General features: G+C 44.1%; 2 protein-coding genes across 3 annotated transcripts in view; one reads left to right on the top strand and one right to left on the bottom strand.

Moving 5' to 3' along the window:
- Positions 1 to 12,694, top strand: part of serpine3 (serpin peptidase inhibitor, clade E (nexin, plasminogen activator inhibitor type 1), member 3) — a 26,235-nt gene extending 13,541 nt beyond the window's left edge. Inside the window, exons 3-9 of the mRNA XM_061723068.1 lie at positions 517 to 728; positions 2,796 to 3,054; positions 8,977 to 9,175; positions 10,100 to 10,200; positions 10,297 to 10,383; positions 10,474 to 10,557; positions 12,548 to 12,694. Coding sequence (XP_061579052.1) covers positions 517 to 728; positions 2,796 to 3,054; positions 8,977 to 9,175; positions 10,100 to 10,200; positions 10,297 to 10,383; positions 10,474 to 10,557; positions 12,548 to 12,600 — 995 coding nt within the window. The 3' untranslated portion in view covers positions 12,601 to 12,694. The remainder of the gene's footprint in view (positions 1 to 516; positions 729 to 2,795; positions 3,055 to 8,976; positions 9,176 to 10,099; positions 10,201 to 10,296; positions 10,384 to 10,473; positions 10,558 to 12,547) is intronic.
- The window catches only part of ints6 (integrator complex subunit 6), a 41,194-nt gene continuing 39,336 nt past the window's right edge, over positions 12,611 to 14,468 (bottom strand). Inside the window, exon 18 of one of the 2 annotated variants that reach the window (XM_061723065.1) lies at positions 12,611 to 14,468. In XM_061723065.1, the coding sequence (XP_061579049.1) occupies positions 14,375 to 14,468 (94 nt within the window). In that variant the 3' untranslated portion in view covers positions 12,611 to 14,374. The other variant, XR_009782780.1, reaches the window with a different exon arrangement.

Raw genomic sequence — 14,468 nt, 5'->3', positions numbered from 1 at the left:
TACAGTAGTATGTTTAAAGGTATGAAAATATTAAAGTTTTCAGTTATAATTGTATAAATTGTCTATATTAAATGCTAAAAACCAAATTCTCAAAAATTTTAAACCGAAAAACACTACAAAATGGAAAAAATTAAAATGGAATGTGGGAAAAAATAAAACAGATTTCATGCTTCCTCTGGCCCTGGATCTGTTTGGTAATTCTGCCCCATGATGTTTCTGAAAGCAGTTCTATCAGCATTCTGGGAGCTGATTGGTCCTTACAGCATCATTAGCTGCCAATACTTGCTGTTTAATCTCAATATAATACTAGTATTAATATGTTGCAGAACTACAGTCATATAATTCATGCAACAGCTCAAAAAAACTGTTTTAAAAACACCCAAATCAATATCGGATCGAATCGAATCAAATCTTGATAAACGATTCTGAATCTTAAGAATCGGCATCGGTTCTTGACATCTGAATGGATCCCCAGCCCTGCTAGTAACATCCCATTGTTGTGCATGTTTCCTGCAGACGCTCACGTGCGAGACTTCCTGCTGCGCTGGCAGGGGAACGTGAGCAGCAGCGGCCAGGGGACGTGGCTGCAGCAGACCTGCACCTTACTGGTCCAGTCCGGGGTCCAGCTCCTCACCGAGTTTACCCAGCATGCATCAGCGTGGGCCAACACCAGCGTGGTCCGAGCCAACTTCAGCCAACCCAGTCACGCTGGCAGCCGACCAGAGGGAGCAGCGCAGCGCCGCGGTAATCCAGACGGCTCCACTCACACTTATCCTTTCATTAATATTGAACACATCTGCACACTTGTCAACCTGCAGATAATGGGTAAACTCAAAATCTTAACAAGAATATTAGTCTTATTTCTAGTTAAAATGTCTAATTTTTAGTCAAAAACTCTCATTACACTTAAAACAAGAGTCATTACCAGAAAAATAACTTTATTATTTGGCAATTTTCCCCTGTTTCAAGTAAATTTTCACTTAAAATAAGTAGAAAAAATCTGCCAATGGAACAAGATTGTTTTGCTTGTAATGAGAAGATAAATCTTGTTCCATTGGCAGATTTTTTGACAAAAAAAAATGAGACATTTTAACTAGAAATTAAAGCTGCAAGCAGCGATGAACGGGCCCTCGCACTCAAAGTTTTCTAGGGGGCGCTGTTGAGCCATTAGGCCACGCCCATTAATGCAAACCATTTCATATCAAATTTTTCGCCAGGCCTGGCTTGGTGCAAAATTTGGTGACTTTTGGGGCACGTTTAGGGGGAAAAAAGGCCCTCATTTTGTCAGAAAAATAATACAAAAAATACGAAGAATTCCTACAGATACAAAAGGGCCTTCGCACTGTAAGTGCCTGGGCCCTAATAAGACAAATATTCTTGTTAAGATTTTGAGTTTTTGCAGTGTATTGGGCTTCTCAGCTTCAGCTTCAATTAAATTAAATTAAATTAAATTAAATTAAATTAAATTAAATTAAATTAAATTAAATTCAATTCAATTCAATTCAATTCAATTCAATTCAATTCAATTTTATTTGTATAGCGTCTAATACAGCAGATGTTGTCTCCAGAATCTTTCCAGAGACCCAGAACATAAACCCCCGAGCAATTATTACATAAACAATGTAAAAACTGCCCTAGTGGGAGAAAAGCCTTAAGCCAAACTTCAGCTTCAGGTTGTTTTTAGCCTTAAGGGCATTTACTGTGTGGTTTAGTCTGCAACAGGTAGATCTGCTGTGCAAACTCCAAGTGAGAGGATTTAGTGGAAAAGGATAAATCTCAACTTTGATCTTAAAGACGGGACAGGGACATGATGAGAACGGCTCTGTTCTGGCACTTAGTGGAACTACACGAGGACGTAGTTTCTTAAAATGCCTAACAAAGATCAACAGAGTCACATCTTTACAGAACACTTTATTTACATGGCCATTCACAGTGTAAAATAGAAACTTTATTCATGGAAATACTTACAAAAAGGCCATTTTGCACTTAACATTCTCTTTAAATAGTAACTCTAGGGTTATTTACAACTTTACAGTGTATTCAAAATACTCTTTTGGTAGCGACCTCTTCACAAACAAAAGACAAAGTTATGGCAGATTTTGGTCCCCGTCCAAGGAGGGAGGGAGTGGAAGAGGGCTGCCTTTAGAAATCACAAACCAACCTTTGACCTCGACAACTTAACGTGGCCTTATTTGTGTACATTTATGAACAATGAACCCTAAAAAAAAAAAAATCTTTTAAATTACATCAAATAAGAATTCTCAAATTCTGCGAGTGGGACAAGATTTATCTTCTTATTACAAGCAAAAAAATCTTGTTCCACTGGCAGATTTTTCTACTTATTTCAAGTGAAAATCTACTTGAAACAGGCGAAAATTGTTGTTTTTTCCAGTGATGAGTCTTGTTTTAAGTATAATGACATTTTTTTTACTAAAATGAGACATTTTAACTATAAATAAGACAAATATTCTTGTTAAGATTGTGAGTTTTTGCAGTGATCCATGTTACTTATCCTGTGAAGGACAGAGTCATATTGATAAGTTCAGAAAAGTGTTTTTTATTGTTGTGTTTTGATGTATTTGATGTAAGCCCAGTGGATATTTAAAGCTTACAGAAGGCTGCATTTAACTGCTGCTATGTCATTCCTGCAGTATTTCTGCAGCTGTTTTGGTCACTGCTATTATTTGTAATATATTATATTATTTGTAATCAACACAAATTATCTGTCCCATATGATAAAATCCACCATCCCCCCTGATTTGTTTTGTGTGTCCCCTTGTTGCCCCACAGAGGAGTGGGGGGCCGGCCCGTCGGGGGGCAGCAGCGGGGAGCCGTCCGGGTCGTCGGGGTCGGGGGAGGCCCAGGCGGAGGCCCAGGCGGAGGCTGGGTGGTGGGGCCACCGCCTGCAGGTGGCGCTGGTCAACACCGTGGCCTTCAGGGGCGTCTGGCAGAAGCAGTTCATGTCCAGCCACACCCAGAACCTGCCCTTCCTCCTGGCCGACGGGACTGCCGTCAAAGTTCCCATGATGTACCAGGTAGCAGAAGTCAGCTTTGGTGAGAATCCTTCAGTACAGTTTCACAAAGATTACACTCGTCATAGTTTAGTAAATGCTTACTGTGCTTATCACTGATATTTACGGAAGAGTATTAGGGCCATGCAGGAGAAAAATAAAAATAATATTTTAGAGGAGGAAGATTTTTTTTTCGTTATGCAAGAAATGATGAGAAAAAAGTCAAAATGTCAAGAATAAAGTTGGAATGTTAAGAAAAAAGGTGAAATTTAAACTTTATTTTTCAACATTAATCTTGACATTTCGACTTTTTTCTCGAAATTGTATTTCAACATTAATCTCGAACAAATTAGATTTTTTTCTCGACATTTCGACTTTTTCTTGAAGTGCACAATAAAAAAAAATCTCCTTTCAAATATTTTTTCTCCTGCATGGCCCTAATACTCTTCCGTAGATATTAGTATGTCTGTGGCTGCTGTTTAAATGTCTTAAACATTGCAAGAATTTACTAAAATCTTTTGGAAAATAACCCTACAATGACTGATCAAAGTATTTCCATCAAGATTTAGAAGTCCTGATTTTCAAAACTTATGTGAGGCATTTAACCAAGAAGGATAATGCTTAACTAATGTCTCCTTCATTGAGATTGTTAATGATGTTGTCCCTGTGATGGACCGGCACCCTGAGTCTGTGCAGAAACAGCTGGGACAGACTCCTTCCCTCAGGATCCTGAGTGGAAGCAAGCATGGAAGAAAATCGATGAAAAATCCCTTTTCCTACTTTACAAAGTGATTTTCAATATTTGAAAATCACTTTGTGGTTAGAAAGGATACTTTTCTTGACAAAGTCATTCATGAACGTCTTTCTGCTGCAGCTCCCGGCTTGTAGACTTTAACATCAACCGTTCATTTTTACATGAATCTTAGAAACAAAAACTGGCCATGTAATACCATGCTGCTTTCAATTCAATTCAATTCAATTAAATTTTATTTATATAGCGTCTATTACAACAGAAGTTGTCTCTAGGATCTTTCCAGAGACCAGAACATAAACCCCCGAACAATTATTACATAAACATAACATAAACAATGGCAGGTAAAAACTCCCCTAGTGGGAGAAAAACCTTAAGCCAATGAGTTTGATGAATGTAGAATCGTTGGCTCTGTTTTTCTAGTTATATCTCCTTTTTTTATACAAGCTTGTAAATGAACTTTTAAAGACTCTAAACCAGGGGTCTGCGACCCAAAATGTTGAAAGAGCCATGTTGGACCAAAAATGCAAAAAACAAATATGTCTGGAGCCGCAAAAAATGAAAAGTCTTGTATCAGCCTTAGAATGAAGGCAACACATGCTGCATGTTTCTATATTAGTTATAACTGGGGGAATATTTCTTTTTTCATTATGCACTTCGAGAAAAATGTCAAAAAGGCGAGAAAAAGTAGAAATGTCAAGATTAATGTCCCTCCACGCACGTAATGGGATTAATGTCCCTCCACGAACCACAGTCTCCCAAGCCAAGCAGAGTAGTTCCACAGCAGTGGATTAAGTGGCCCCCAGCAAGCAGACGGAGTGAGTGGCTGCAGTTTGACGAGGACGTGTCCAACATCAGTCGAGCCACAGCCAAAGGGGATGCTGACAGCAGACTCCTAGCAATGACCACCATCATTGTTAGTTATGGTTCCGAAAGATTTGGCCGGATGGAGAAGGGCAACACCAAGCCCACTGGCTACACCATGAACCCCAGAGCCGCCAAGATCCATCAGCTGCGACAGGAGCTCCGAACCCTCAAGAAGCAGTTCAAGAGCGCTGCTGAGGAGGAGAAGCAACCATTGGCAGAACTGCGCAACATCCTGCGGAAGAAACTGACAACCCTCCGCAGAGCAGAGTGGCACAGGAGGTGGGGAAGAGAGAGAGCGAGGAAGCGAGCGGCCTTCATTGCCAACCCCTTCCGGTTCACAAAACAACTGCTTGGGGACAAGCGCAGCGGCCGACTCGAGTGCTCAAGGGAGGAAGTGAATCGCTTCCTCGAAAACACCTTGAGCGACCCACTGAGGGAAGAAGATCTGGGACCCAACAAAGCTCTCATCAGCCCTGCCCTACCAACAGCAGAGTTCAAGCTGACGGAGCCTAGCCTAAAGGAAGTTGAAGAGGTTGTCAAGGCAGCCCGCTCAGCATCTTCCCCAGGCCCAAGTGGTGTACCCTACCTCGTCTACAAGCGCTGTCCAGAGCTCCTCCGGCACCTGTGGAAGACGTTGAAGGTAATCTGGCGAAGGGGGAAAGTGGCCGATCAGTGGAGGTGTGCAGAGGGGGTTTGGATTCCCAAGGAGGAGGACTCGAAAAACATCAACCAGTTTCGGACAATTTCACTATTGAGTGTGGAAGGGAAGGTGTTCTTCAGCATCATCTCCAGAAGACTGAATGAGTTTCTCCTCAGGAACAACTACATCGACACCTCAGGGCAGAAGGGTGGGATTCCTGGAGCTCCCGGCTGCTTAGAGCACACTGGTGTAGTTGCACAACTCATCAGAGAGGCCCGTGAGAACAGAGGCGACCTAGCTGTGTTGTGGTTGGACCTGACTAATGCCTACGGGTCCATCCCACACAAACTAGTTGAGATCACATTACACCTCCACCATGTTCCCAGCAAGATCAAAGACCTGATCCTGGATTATTACAACAATTTCAGGCTCAGGTTCACTTCAGGGTCAGCAACATCAGACTGGCACCGCCTTGGGAAAGGAATAATAACAGGGTGTACCATCTCTGTTACCCTTTTCGCACTGGTGATGAACATGTTGTTCAAGGCAGCTAAGGTGGAATGCAGAGGGCCCCTATCCAGATCAGGTGTTCGACAGCCGCCGATAAGGGCCTACATGGATGATCTTACCATCACAACTACATCAGTGCCAGGGAGCAGGTGGATCTTGCAAGGACTGGAGAGACTCATCACATGGGCTAGAATGAGTTTCAAGCCCTCCAAGTCAAGGTCCAAGGTACTGAAAAGGGGGAAGGTGATTGACAAGTTCCGGTTCTCAATCTCAGGAACTGCATTCCCAACCATCATGGAGCAACCAGTCAAGAGCTTGGGGAAACTCTTTGACTCTAGCCTAAGAGACTCCGCTGCCATCCAGAAGTCTGGCGAAGACCTTGGAACGTGGCTCACCAAGGTGACAAGTCCGGCCTGCCAGGTAGATTTAAAGCCTGGATCTACCAGCATTCCATCCTGCCAAGAGTCCTGTGGCCTCTCCTCGTCTATGCAGTCCCAGTATCAACTGTGGAATCCCTGGAAAGGAAGATCAGCAGCTTTCTCCGGAAGTGGCTAGGCCTTCCACGCAGCCTCAACAGCGCTGCCCTGTACGGGTCTAGTAACACCCTGCCGCTACCTTTCAGTGGGCTCACTGAGGAATTCAAGGTAGCACGCACCAGAGAAGCCCTACAGTACAGGGATTCCAGGGACTGCAAGGTAGCATCAGCTGGGATTGAAGTGAGGACGGGTAGGAAGTGGAGGGCGGAGAAGGCAGAGGTGGCAGAGTCTCGCCTAAGGCAGAAGGCACTGGTGGGGGTCTTGGCAACAGGAAGAGCAGGCTTGGGCTACTTCCCAAAGTCCCAAGTCAGCCAGGCCCGAGGCAAGGAGAGACACCATCTACTCCGGGAAGAGGTCCGAGCAGGTGTGGAGGAAGAGCGACTGAGCAGGGCGGTGGGACAGCAGCAGGGAGCAGGGAGCATGGACAAGGTGGGAGAGCACGTTACAGCGCAAAGTCACCTGGTCAAACATCATGCAGGCAGACTTCCATCGGGTTCGGTTCCTTGTGCAGGCAGTCTACGATGCTCTCCCAAGTCCACCAAACCTCCATGTGGGGGGAAACAGCGAGACACCTTCCTGCCCCATTTGCTCTGGAAGAGGCTCCCTAGAACACCTCCTCAGCCGCTGTCCAAGGGCCCTGGCCGATGGCCGCTATCGATGGCGCCACGATCAGGTGCTCAAAGCAGTTGCGGAGAGCATAGCCTCAGCTACCAGCACCAGCAAACAACACCGTGCTCCAAAGAAGGCAATCCCCTTTGTCAAAGCTGGAGAGAGACCGGTGAAAGGCCCACAGATAGCATCAGGACTCCTACACACAGCCCCTGATTGGCAGCTGCACGTCAATTCAATTCAATTCAATTCAATTCAATTCAATTTTATTTATATAGCGTCTAATACAACAGAGTTGTCTCTAGACGCTTTACAGAGACCCATACCCAGAACATGACCCCCGAGCAGTTATTACATAAACAATGGCAGGTAAAAACTCCCCTAGTGGGAGAAAAACCTTAAGCCAAACAGTGGCAAGGAAAAACTCCCCTTTAGGAGGGAAGAAACCTTGAGCAGGACCAGGCTCATAAGGGGGGACCCTCCTGCCGAGGGCCAGACTGGTGGGTCAGGGACGGCAACAGCACAGCAGGCAGGTGGAAGCAGCAACGGGATGACCAGGGGTGGGGACCGCAGGCCGGCACGCAGCTCCCGAAGCTCCGGCCCAATCAGCAAGTCCCAGGTTTGGGTGCAGGGTCGGGGAAAGACTTGTGCTCCGTAATGCAAGCTACAAGCCACCCACGACCACCTGCAGGACAAAAGAGAGAAAGGGGAGGAGAAGGGGGGGCCAGCAACGAGATGACCAGGGGTGGGGACCGCAGGCCAGCACGCAGCTCCCGAAGCTCCGGCCCAATCAGCAAGTCCCAGGTTGGGGTGCAGGGTCAGGGAAAGACTTGTGCTCCGTAATGCAAGCTACAAGCCACCCACGACCACCTGTAGGACAAAAGAGAGAAAAGGGAGGAGAAGGGGGGGGCCAGCAACGGGATGACCAGGGGTGGGGACCGCAGGCCAGCATGCAGCTCCCGAAGCTCCGGCCCAATCAGCAAGTCCCAGTTTGGGGTGCAGGGTCAGGGAAAGACTTGTGCTCCGTAATGCAAGCTACAAGCCACCCACGACCACCTGCAGGTTCCGGTGTCACGTCGACCTCTGGAAACAGCTGAGGTTCCCCCAGCACATTGCTACAACATCTCTCCGGCCAGACATGATCATCACCTCCGAGGCATCAAAACACCTGATCATGCTGGAGCTGACAGTGCCCTGGGAAGAGCGGATCGAGGAAGCCAACGAGAGGAAACGAGCCAAATACCAGGAGTTGGTGGAGGAGTGTAGGGGCAGGGGCTGGAGAACATTCTATGAGCCCATAGAAGTCGGCTGTCGAGGCTTCGCGGGACGCTCGCTCTGCAAAGCCCTAGGTCGCTTGGGCATTACAGGAGCAGCAAAGAAGAGGGCCATTAAATCTGCAAGTGAAGCTGCAGAGAAAGCCACAAGGTGGTTGTGGCTAAAGAGGGCAGATCCGTGGGTTGCTGCTGGGATGCAAGCCGGGAGCTGATCACCCCCGGCTGGGTCACCTAGGAGAGGGTGTCTGATGTTGCGAGACCCGAAACACCCGATGACCCTAGGATACATCACTGAAGATGCGTCCCAGTGGATCCAGGAGATGCTTCTTTGAAGTTGAAGTACAATCTTGAGAAAAAAGTTGAAATGTCCAGAAAAAAGTCGAAATGTCGAGATTGGAAAGGAAAAAGAAAAAAAGAGAAAAAAGGAAAAAAGAGAAAAAAAGAGAAAAAAGAAAAAAAGAAGAAGAAAAAAGGAAAAAAAACCAGAAACTCAAAATACAACGTTTTTCCATCCAAAAATGTAAGCGATGCATATATGAGCAGGCAGAACTGAAGAAAGCATTGTGAGTAACTCTTACAAGCCTTACCAAGTGCAGATAATTAAGTTAATGACCCTGATGAAGCCTCTATGGCTCAAAGTGTCATGCACTGCCACTGCAAATGCATAGGAGCATGTCCTGTATGTTCAAGGCAAAAAAGTGTCTTTTATGAATTTAAGCTGCTTTGTAGAAGTTACCAGCTTGAACAGAGTTGTTGACGGAGGTGTGGCCCCTGGCAGGTCAGTTCCGGACGGCCGGGGACCTGCGCTACACGGTGCTGGAGCTGCCGTACCTGGGCCGGGCCCTGAGCCTGCAGCTGGTGCTGCCCAGCGACAGGAAGGCCCGGCTGGCGGCGCTGGAGGCCCAGCTCTCTGCACGCCAGCTGGCGTCCTGGGACACCGGCCTGCGCAGGACCAAGATGGACATCTTCCTACCCAGGTGAGCGTCCCCTGCTGCTCCCACCGGTCTGTGTGGACGTCTGGTGGATGCTGCTGATATCCTGACCCCCCCCCCCCCCCCCAAACACACACACACACCTCCCACTCTGACCACCTCAGTGTCTGCTGTCTACATCTGCTTTTATAGTCATCCCTGTAGGCCAGGGGTCGGCAACCCAAAATGTTTTAGAGCCATATTGGACCAAAAACACAAAAAACAAATATGTCTGGAGCCGCAAACAATGAAAAGTCTTGTATCAGCCTTAGAATGAAGTCAAGCTGGGGAAGATTTTATTTTTCATTGTGCACTTCGAGAAAAAAGTCGAAATGTTGAGAAAAAAGTCAAAATTTTGAGAAAAAAGTCAAAATTTCGAGAAAAAAGTCGAATTGTCGAGATTAAAAAGGAAAGGAAAAAGAAAGAAAAAAACTGAAAAAAAGGAAATAAGGTCAAACATTTTTGAAAAAGCTCCAGGGAGCAACCAGGGCAACCCACAGCTCTAGAGCCGCGGGTTGCCGACCCCTGCTGTAGTGCACCAGTTAGCCATTGTGTCTGTGTCTCTCCATTCTCTGTTATTCATACTCGCTGTTCTCTCTTTTCCTGCTCTGTCCAGCTGGTCTTCAGCAGGAACCCCCCCCCCCCTTATGATCCAGGTCCTGGTCCAGGTTTCTTCCCTCTTAAAGGGGAGTTTTTACCTGCCATTGTTGTTTATGTAATAATTGCTCAGGGGTTTATGTTCTGGGTCTCTGGAAAGATCCTAGAGACAACTTCTGTTGTCATAGACGCTATATAAATAAAATTGAATTGAATTGAATTGAATCATGCACTTGGATTACAGATTTGGAACTTGGAAGATTGTTTTCTTTTCCAGTTTTGCTCAGAAAAGTTGGAGATGCAGCATAATTCTGTTATGTCTGGCATTTGCAGATTCAGAATGCAGAACAAGTTCAACCTGAGGTCAGTGCTTCCTGCGATGGGCATCAGCGACGCTTTCAACCCCACTGCAGCCGACTTCAACGGAATATCAGGTGAGTTAATCAGCTGTATGGCAGACAACACAGCAGCTTCCAGATCTACCATCTGTTGAGCATCTTCACTAACAGATGCTTTATTCCGTCTTGCAGTGGAGGAGGGTCTTTATGTGTCCGACGCCTTCCATGAAGTAAGAATAGAAGTGACAGAGGATGGGACAAAGGCCGGCGCTGCAACAGGTGAGCCAGGTCACGTGCAGTTTCCAAACGGTACTGAGTGAAATGCTTATGGTGGAGGATTGTTAAAAACTAACTATTTAATCCTTGCAGCTATGGTGCTGCTCAAACGATCCCGTGCTCCTGTTTTCAAGGCGGACCGGCCCTTCTTATTTCTCCTTCGACAGCTTGACACAGGTATTTATTCTACACCGTAAACACTTTGGTCCAGCAGAACATGTTTGATATGATTTTTGTAAATCTAGTTTAATCAATTTCAGAAAAGCATAAGTTGCATAATGTAATCTGTTACAGTAAACATTAGGATTTTACAGACTTCATTCAGTGTACTGGCAGAAACACCAGCGGGCAAATGTTTTAATGCTAGATTTGATCATAAATCTGCAGCAATTGCTTGTTATTGTAGATCCCATTAAGAAGTTACTTTAAAAATGCTTCAACAAATGCAATGAGAAGGATAGTTGTCAGTAGGGTTGCCAACTCCCTGAAAAATAAATAAGGGACACCTCATCAGCAGCCTTCAATGGTACTGAACTGGGCAAAAGAGCCTTTGTTTATTCTGCTCCTTCAGCCTGGAACATATTACAATATGACTGGAGGCTAACAGGGTTAATTTCTCTGAAAAAATTTAAAATCTAAATTGAAAATACTGGAGGCTGACTCCATTACATGTACCTGTTTTTTGTGATTTGCTTGCTTTTTTATGCTATTTTATTTGTTGGTGTTTTCCATCATTTCTAACTATGTGTTGTAATTTCTGCTGCCTATCTTGGCCAGGTCTCCCTGGGAAAAGAGGTTTTTAATCCCAATGGGATTTTACTGGTTAAATAAAGGTTAAATAAAAAATAAAAAATAAAAAATTCACCTTTCGTGGTGAATTTTTTTAGCCCCTTTTTTTTACGATTTTGTAACTATTTGACTCAAACCTGAATTGAATTAGATGCCTATTTTTGAATGCCATGAACACATGGAAAACTAAATTATCCAGCAAATCACTTTAATACAAAATAACAAAATGAACTGAATAAAATAAGTATATTTCTTAAACAGAAACCTGTCCTGCTTAACTTAAAATTGTATAAATTAATATAAAACAATAGAAAGAAAGCAGAACATCCATTCTGTAATAGTGCACATTTTTAGTGCAATAACAAAAGTGCAAACAGAAAGTCTGTAGAAAACTTGTAAACATATTTGTGTCTCAAAGGCCATGACTGTAGCTACAGTTGGAATAAAACAGAAAAATTATGAGCTCAGCAGCTCAATGCCATTTTACATTGGTATTTTCTGACTATTTTCTGACTCTCACAGTAATACGGGACAAAGTGCGTCCCTTTTCAGCTCAATACGGGACTTTAGTTTATAAATACGGGACGATTCAGTTTTTCAAGTGACGGTTGGCAGCACTAGTTGTCGGGAATTTAAACTGATGCAGAATGAACATCCCGAATCTCTCTATGCTGCATTTACAATGGTCCGATCTGGCGACCTCTGGTGGTCATGTGGGGAATAACTCAAATTAAACACATTTACTTACACAATCAGAATCATTTAAATGTTAGACGATTTACACACTGGATGACTCTGATTTATAAGGCTCTTCTTGGCTTGGTTTTTGATTATTTATGTTTATTTCTTCAGAGAACTAAAACCCATTATGCTTTAAAGTCGAATGACACTTTGCACCTGGCTGTTCCTCGTGTTCGGACTTGGGGGAAAAAGCTTTGTTTCTCTGCACCTTCTGCTCGGAATATCCTCCAATTTGAACTGAAAATGCCTGAACTTGTTTCACTTGAAGCCTTTCGCTCATTTCTAAAAAAACGACGAGAATCCTTTCTGCAGTGCCTGTGTTTTTAAACTACATGCGGCCGTGTTTTTAAATTAGTTTTTTTTTTTTTTTTTTTTACATATTACTGAAGTCACCACTATTGCACTTTATTTGCTAAACAGTTTGCACTCTCATTTTAATGTTTATTTCGTGATTGCTGTTATTTGTGTTTTATTTGTGGACGTGTGCTGCCTCCCTTGGCCAGGTCACCCTTGTGAAAGAGTTCTTGACCGCAATGGTTTTTTTTTATCTGGTTAAATAAAGGTGAAATAAATCATTTCAAGACTGCAGAAAAGCACTGATCTTTTTTTAATCTTGTATTTATATTCTCCATTTCAGGATCCATCTTATTTATGGGCCGAGTAATGAACCCTGCAGACCAGGCACCGTAAAGCTTCAACCCAACGCCACACCACGCTCTGTACTGTATGAGCTACTTTCACTACCGGTATTTATTTGTGGAGGCTCCACGACACTTCAGAAAGAGGGACATTATTTTTGTACATAAATGTAAATAAAATTTTACTATGTTTTTACACATTGGATTCTTTCTCTTCTATCAATGCCTCTTTTTTTTTTTTAATCCTCTTTCATCTTAATGCCGAAACAAAGATCAACAGAGTCACATCTTTACAGAACACTTTATTTACATGGCCATTCACAGTGTAAAATAGAAACTTTATTCATGGAAATACTTACAAAAAGGCCATTTTGCACTTAACATTCTCTTTAAATAGTAACTCTAGGGTTATTTACAACTTTACAGTGTATTCAAAATACTCTTTTGGTAGCGACCTCTTCACAAACAAAAGACAAAGTTATGGCAGATTTTGGTCCCCGTCCAAGGAGGGAGGGAGTGGAAGAGGGCTGCCTTTAGAAATCACAAACCAACCTTTGACCTCGACAACTTAACGTGGCCTTATTTGTGTACATTTGAGAACAATGAACCCTAAAAAAAAAAATCTTTTAAATTACATTAAATAAGAATTCTCAAATTTACACAAGTGCATTGAAGGTTGTGCGTTAAGAAGTTGTTTTGAGATTCCGGGCGTAGAAGGGGGTTGGGGTGGAGTGGTTTGGCAGCACCAGCTCCCTGGGACGAGCTGGAAATCCACAATCCCGCTTCACTTCAGCAGACGACGGCGCGCGTTTCCCATCAGCCACTTAAGGCTAAAATATAGTCCAAATGGGGAGGAGGCTCAAACGTTATTATTGCTGATATTGATGCATTTATATCAGTTCCTGAGCTTTTTGTCCCTGTAATTCATCATCCATCACTATTGATGCTGCATCATTCAAGGTGGTTTAACTTTGCATTGAGCTTACTGACTTTAGGATTACAGTGTTCAAATGGAAAGAAAACTGCAGATCCTTTTCCCCTCCCAAAGAGGGGGAACTCAAACTCTTTGTCTAATTCTTAAATTATTACTCAATAACATTAATTTCATTTGTAACAGGGTAGACGACAATTGACAAATTCAATGCTGGAGCCAAATCCTACCCGTTAATGATTGAGAGTATTGAAGAGCTCCTGTTACTGGACTGTCGGAAGTCAGTTTGAACAAAACGATTCTGACAACAGTTATATCCTCCCACAAATCAAAACACAAGAAACAGTAAGACTTTTCATGAAGGGGAAAGTGGATGAATGAAAAGGCTTGAGGGGAAACTCATCAGCATCTCCACCGGATCCTTTTGACCCTGAGTTCTCAGGAAACAAACACACATACCAAACCCTTCCTGCACTGCTGGTCACAAAACACTGCTCTTTAATGCTGCCTCTCATTGGAGGAGTAATGTCCAATTTGTTGGCAAAAAAAAAGAAAATTATTTGTCGTGGCAAATGTTCCAGAAAAGGATCTGAAAGCAGCTGTAACCAAACCTCCGAAAGGCATCTCGTTGCATAGGGAAACACTTAACACGCAGCAATAACTGCTCCATCAGTCATTCTTTAAGATACCGGCAAACTTCACTTGCATCGTCCCGGGTCCAAACTGCTTCACTTCCTAACAACCAGCACGGATGTGAATGACACGGAGAGAGAACTGAAGAGGTGATGGGGGGCTGGGGGCCGTCGTGGGTCAGGGAGGGGGGGGGGGGGGGGGTATCAGGAGGGGTCAGGGGGGGTAGGAACGGTGGCTGGGGCAGTTCAGAGTCTGGTTGGTCTCAGAGTGTGTCCACGTGGTTCATGTTGTTGGATCTGTTGTGGATTTCCTCCAGGAAGTTTTCCAGCTGCTCGATGAGAACGCGCTTCTTGAAC

This window comes from Cololabis saira, chromosome 6, assembly GCF_033807715.1.
Source record: "Cololabis saira isolate AMF1-May2022 chromosome 6, fColSai1.1, whole genome shotgun sequence".
Taxonomy (NCBI): domain Eukaryota; kingdom Metazoa; phylum Chordata; class Actinopteri; order Beloniformes; family Belonidae; genus Cololabis; species Cololabis saira.
The sequence above is the reverse complement of the archived record's forward strand: the minus strand, read 5'-3'. Positions and strand labels throughout refer to the sequence as shown.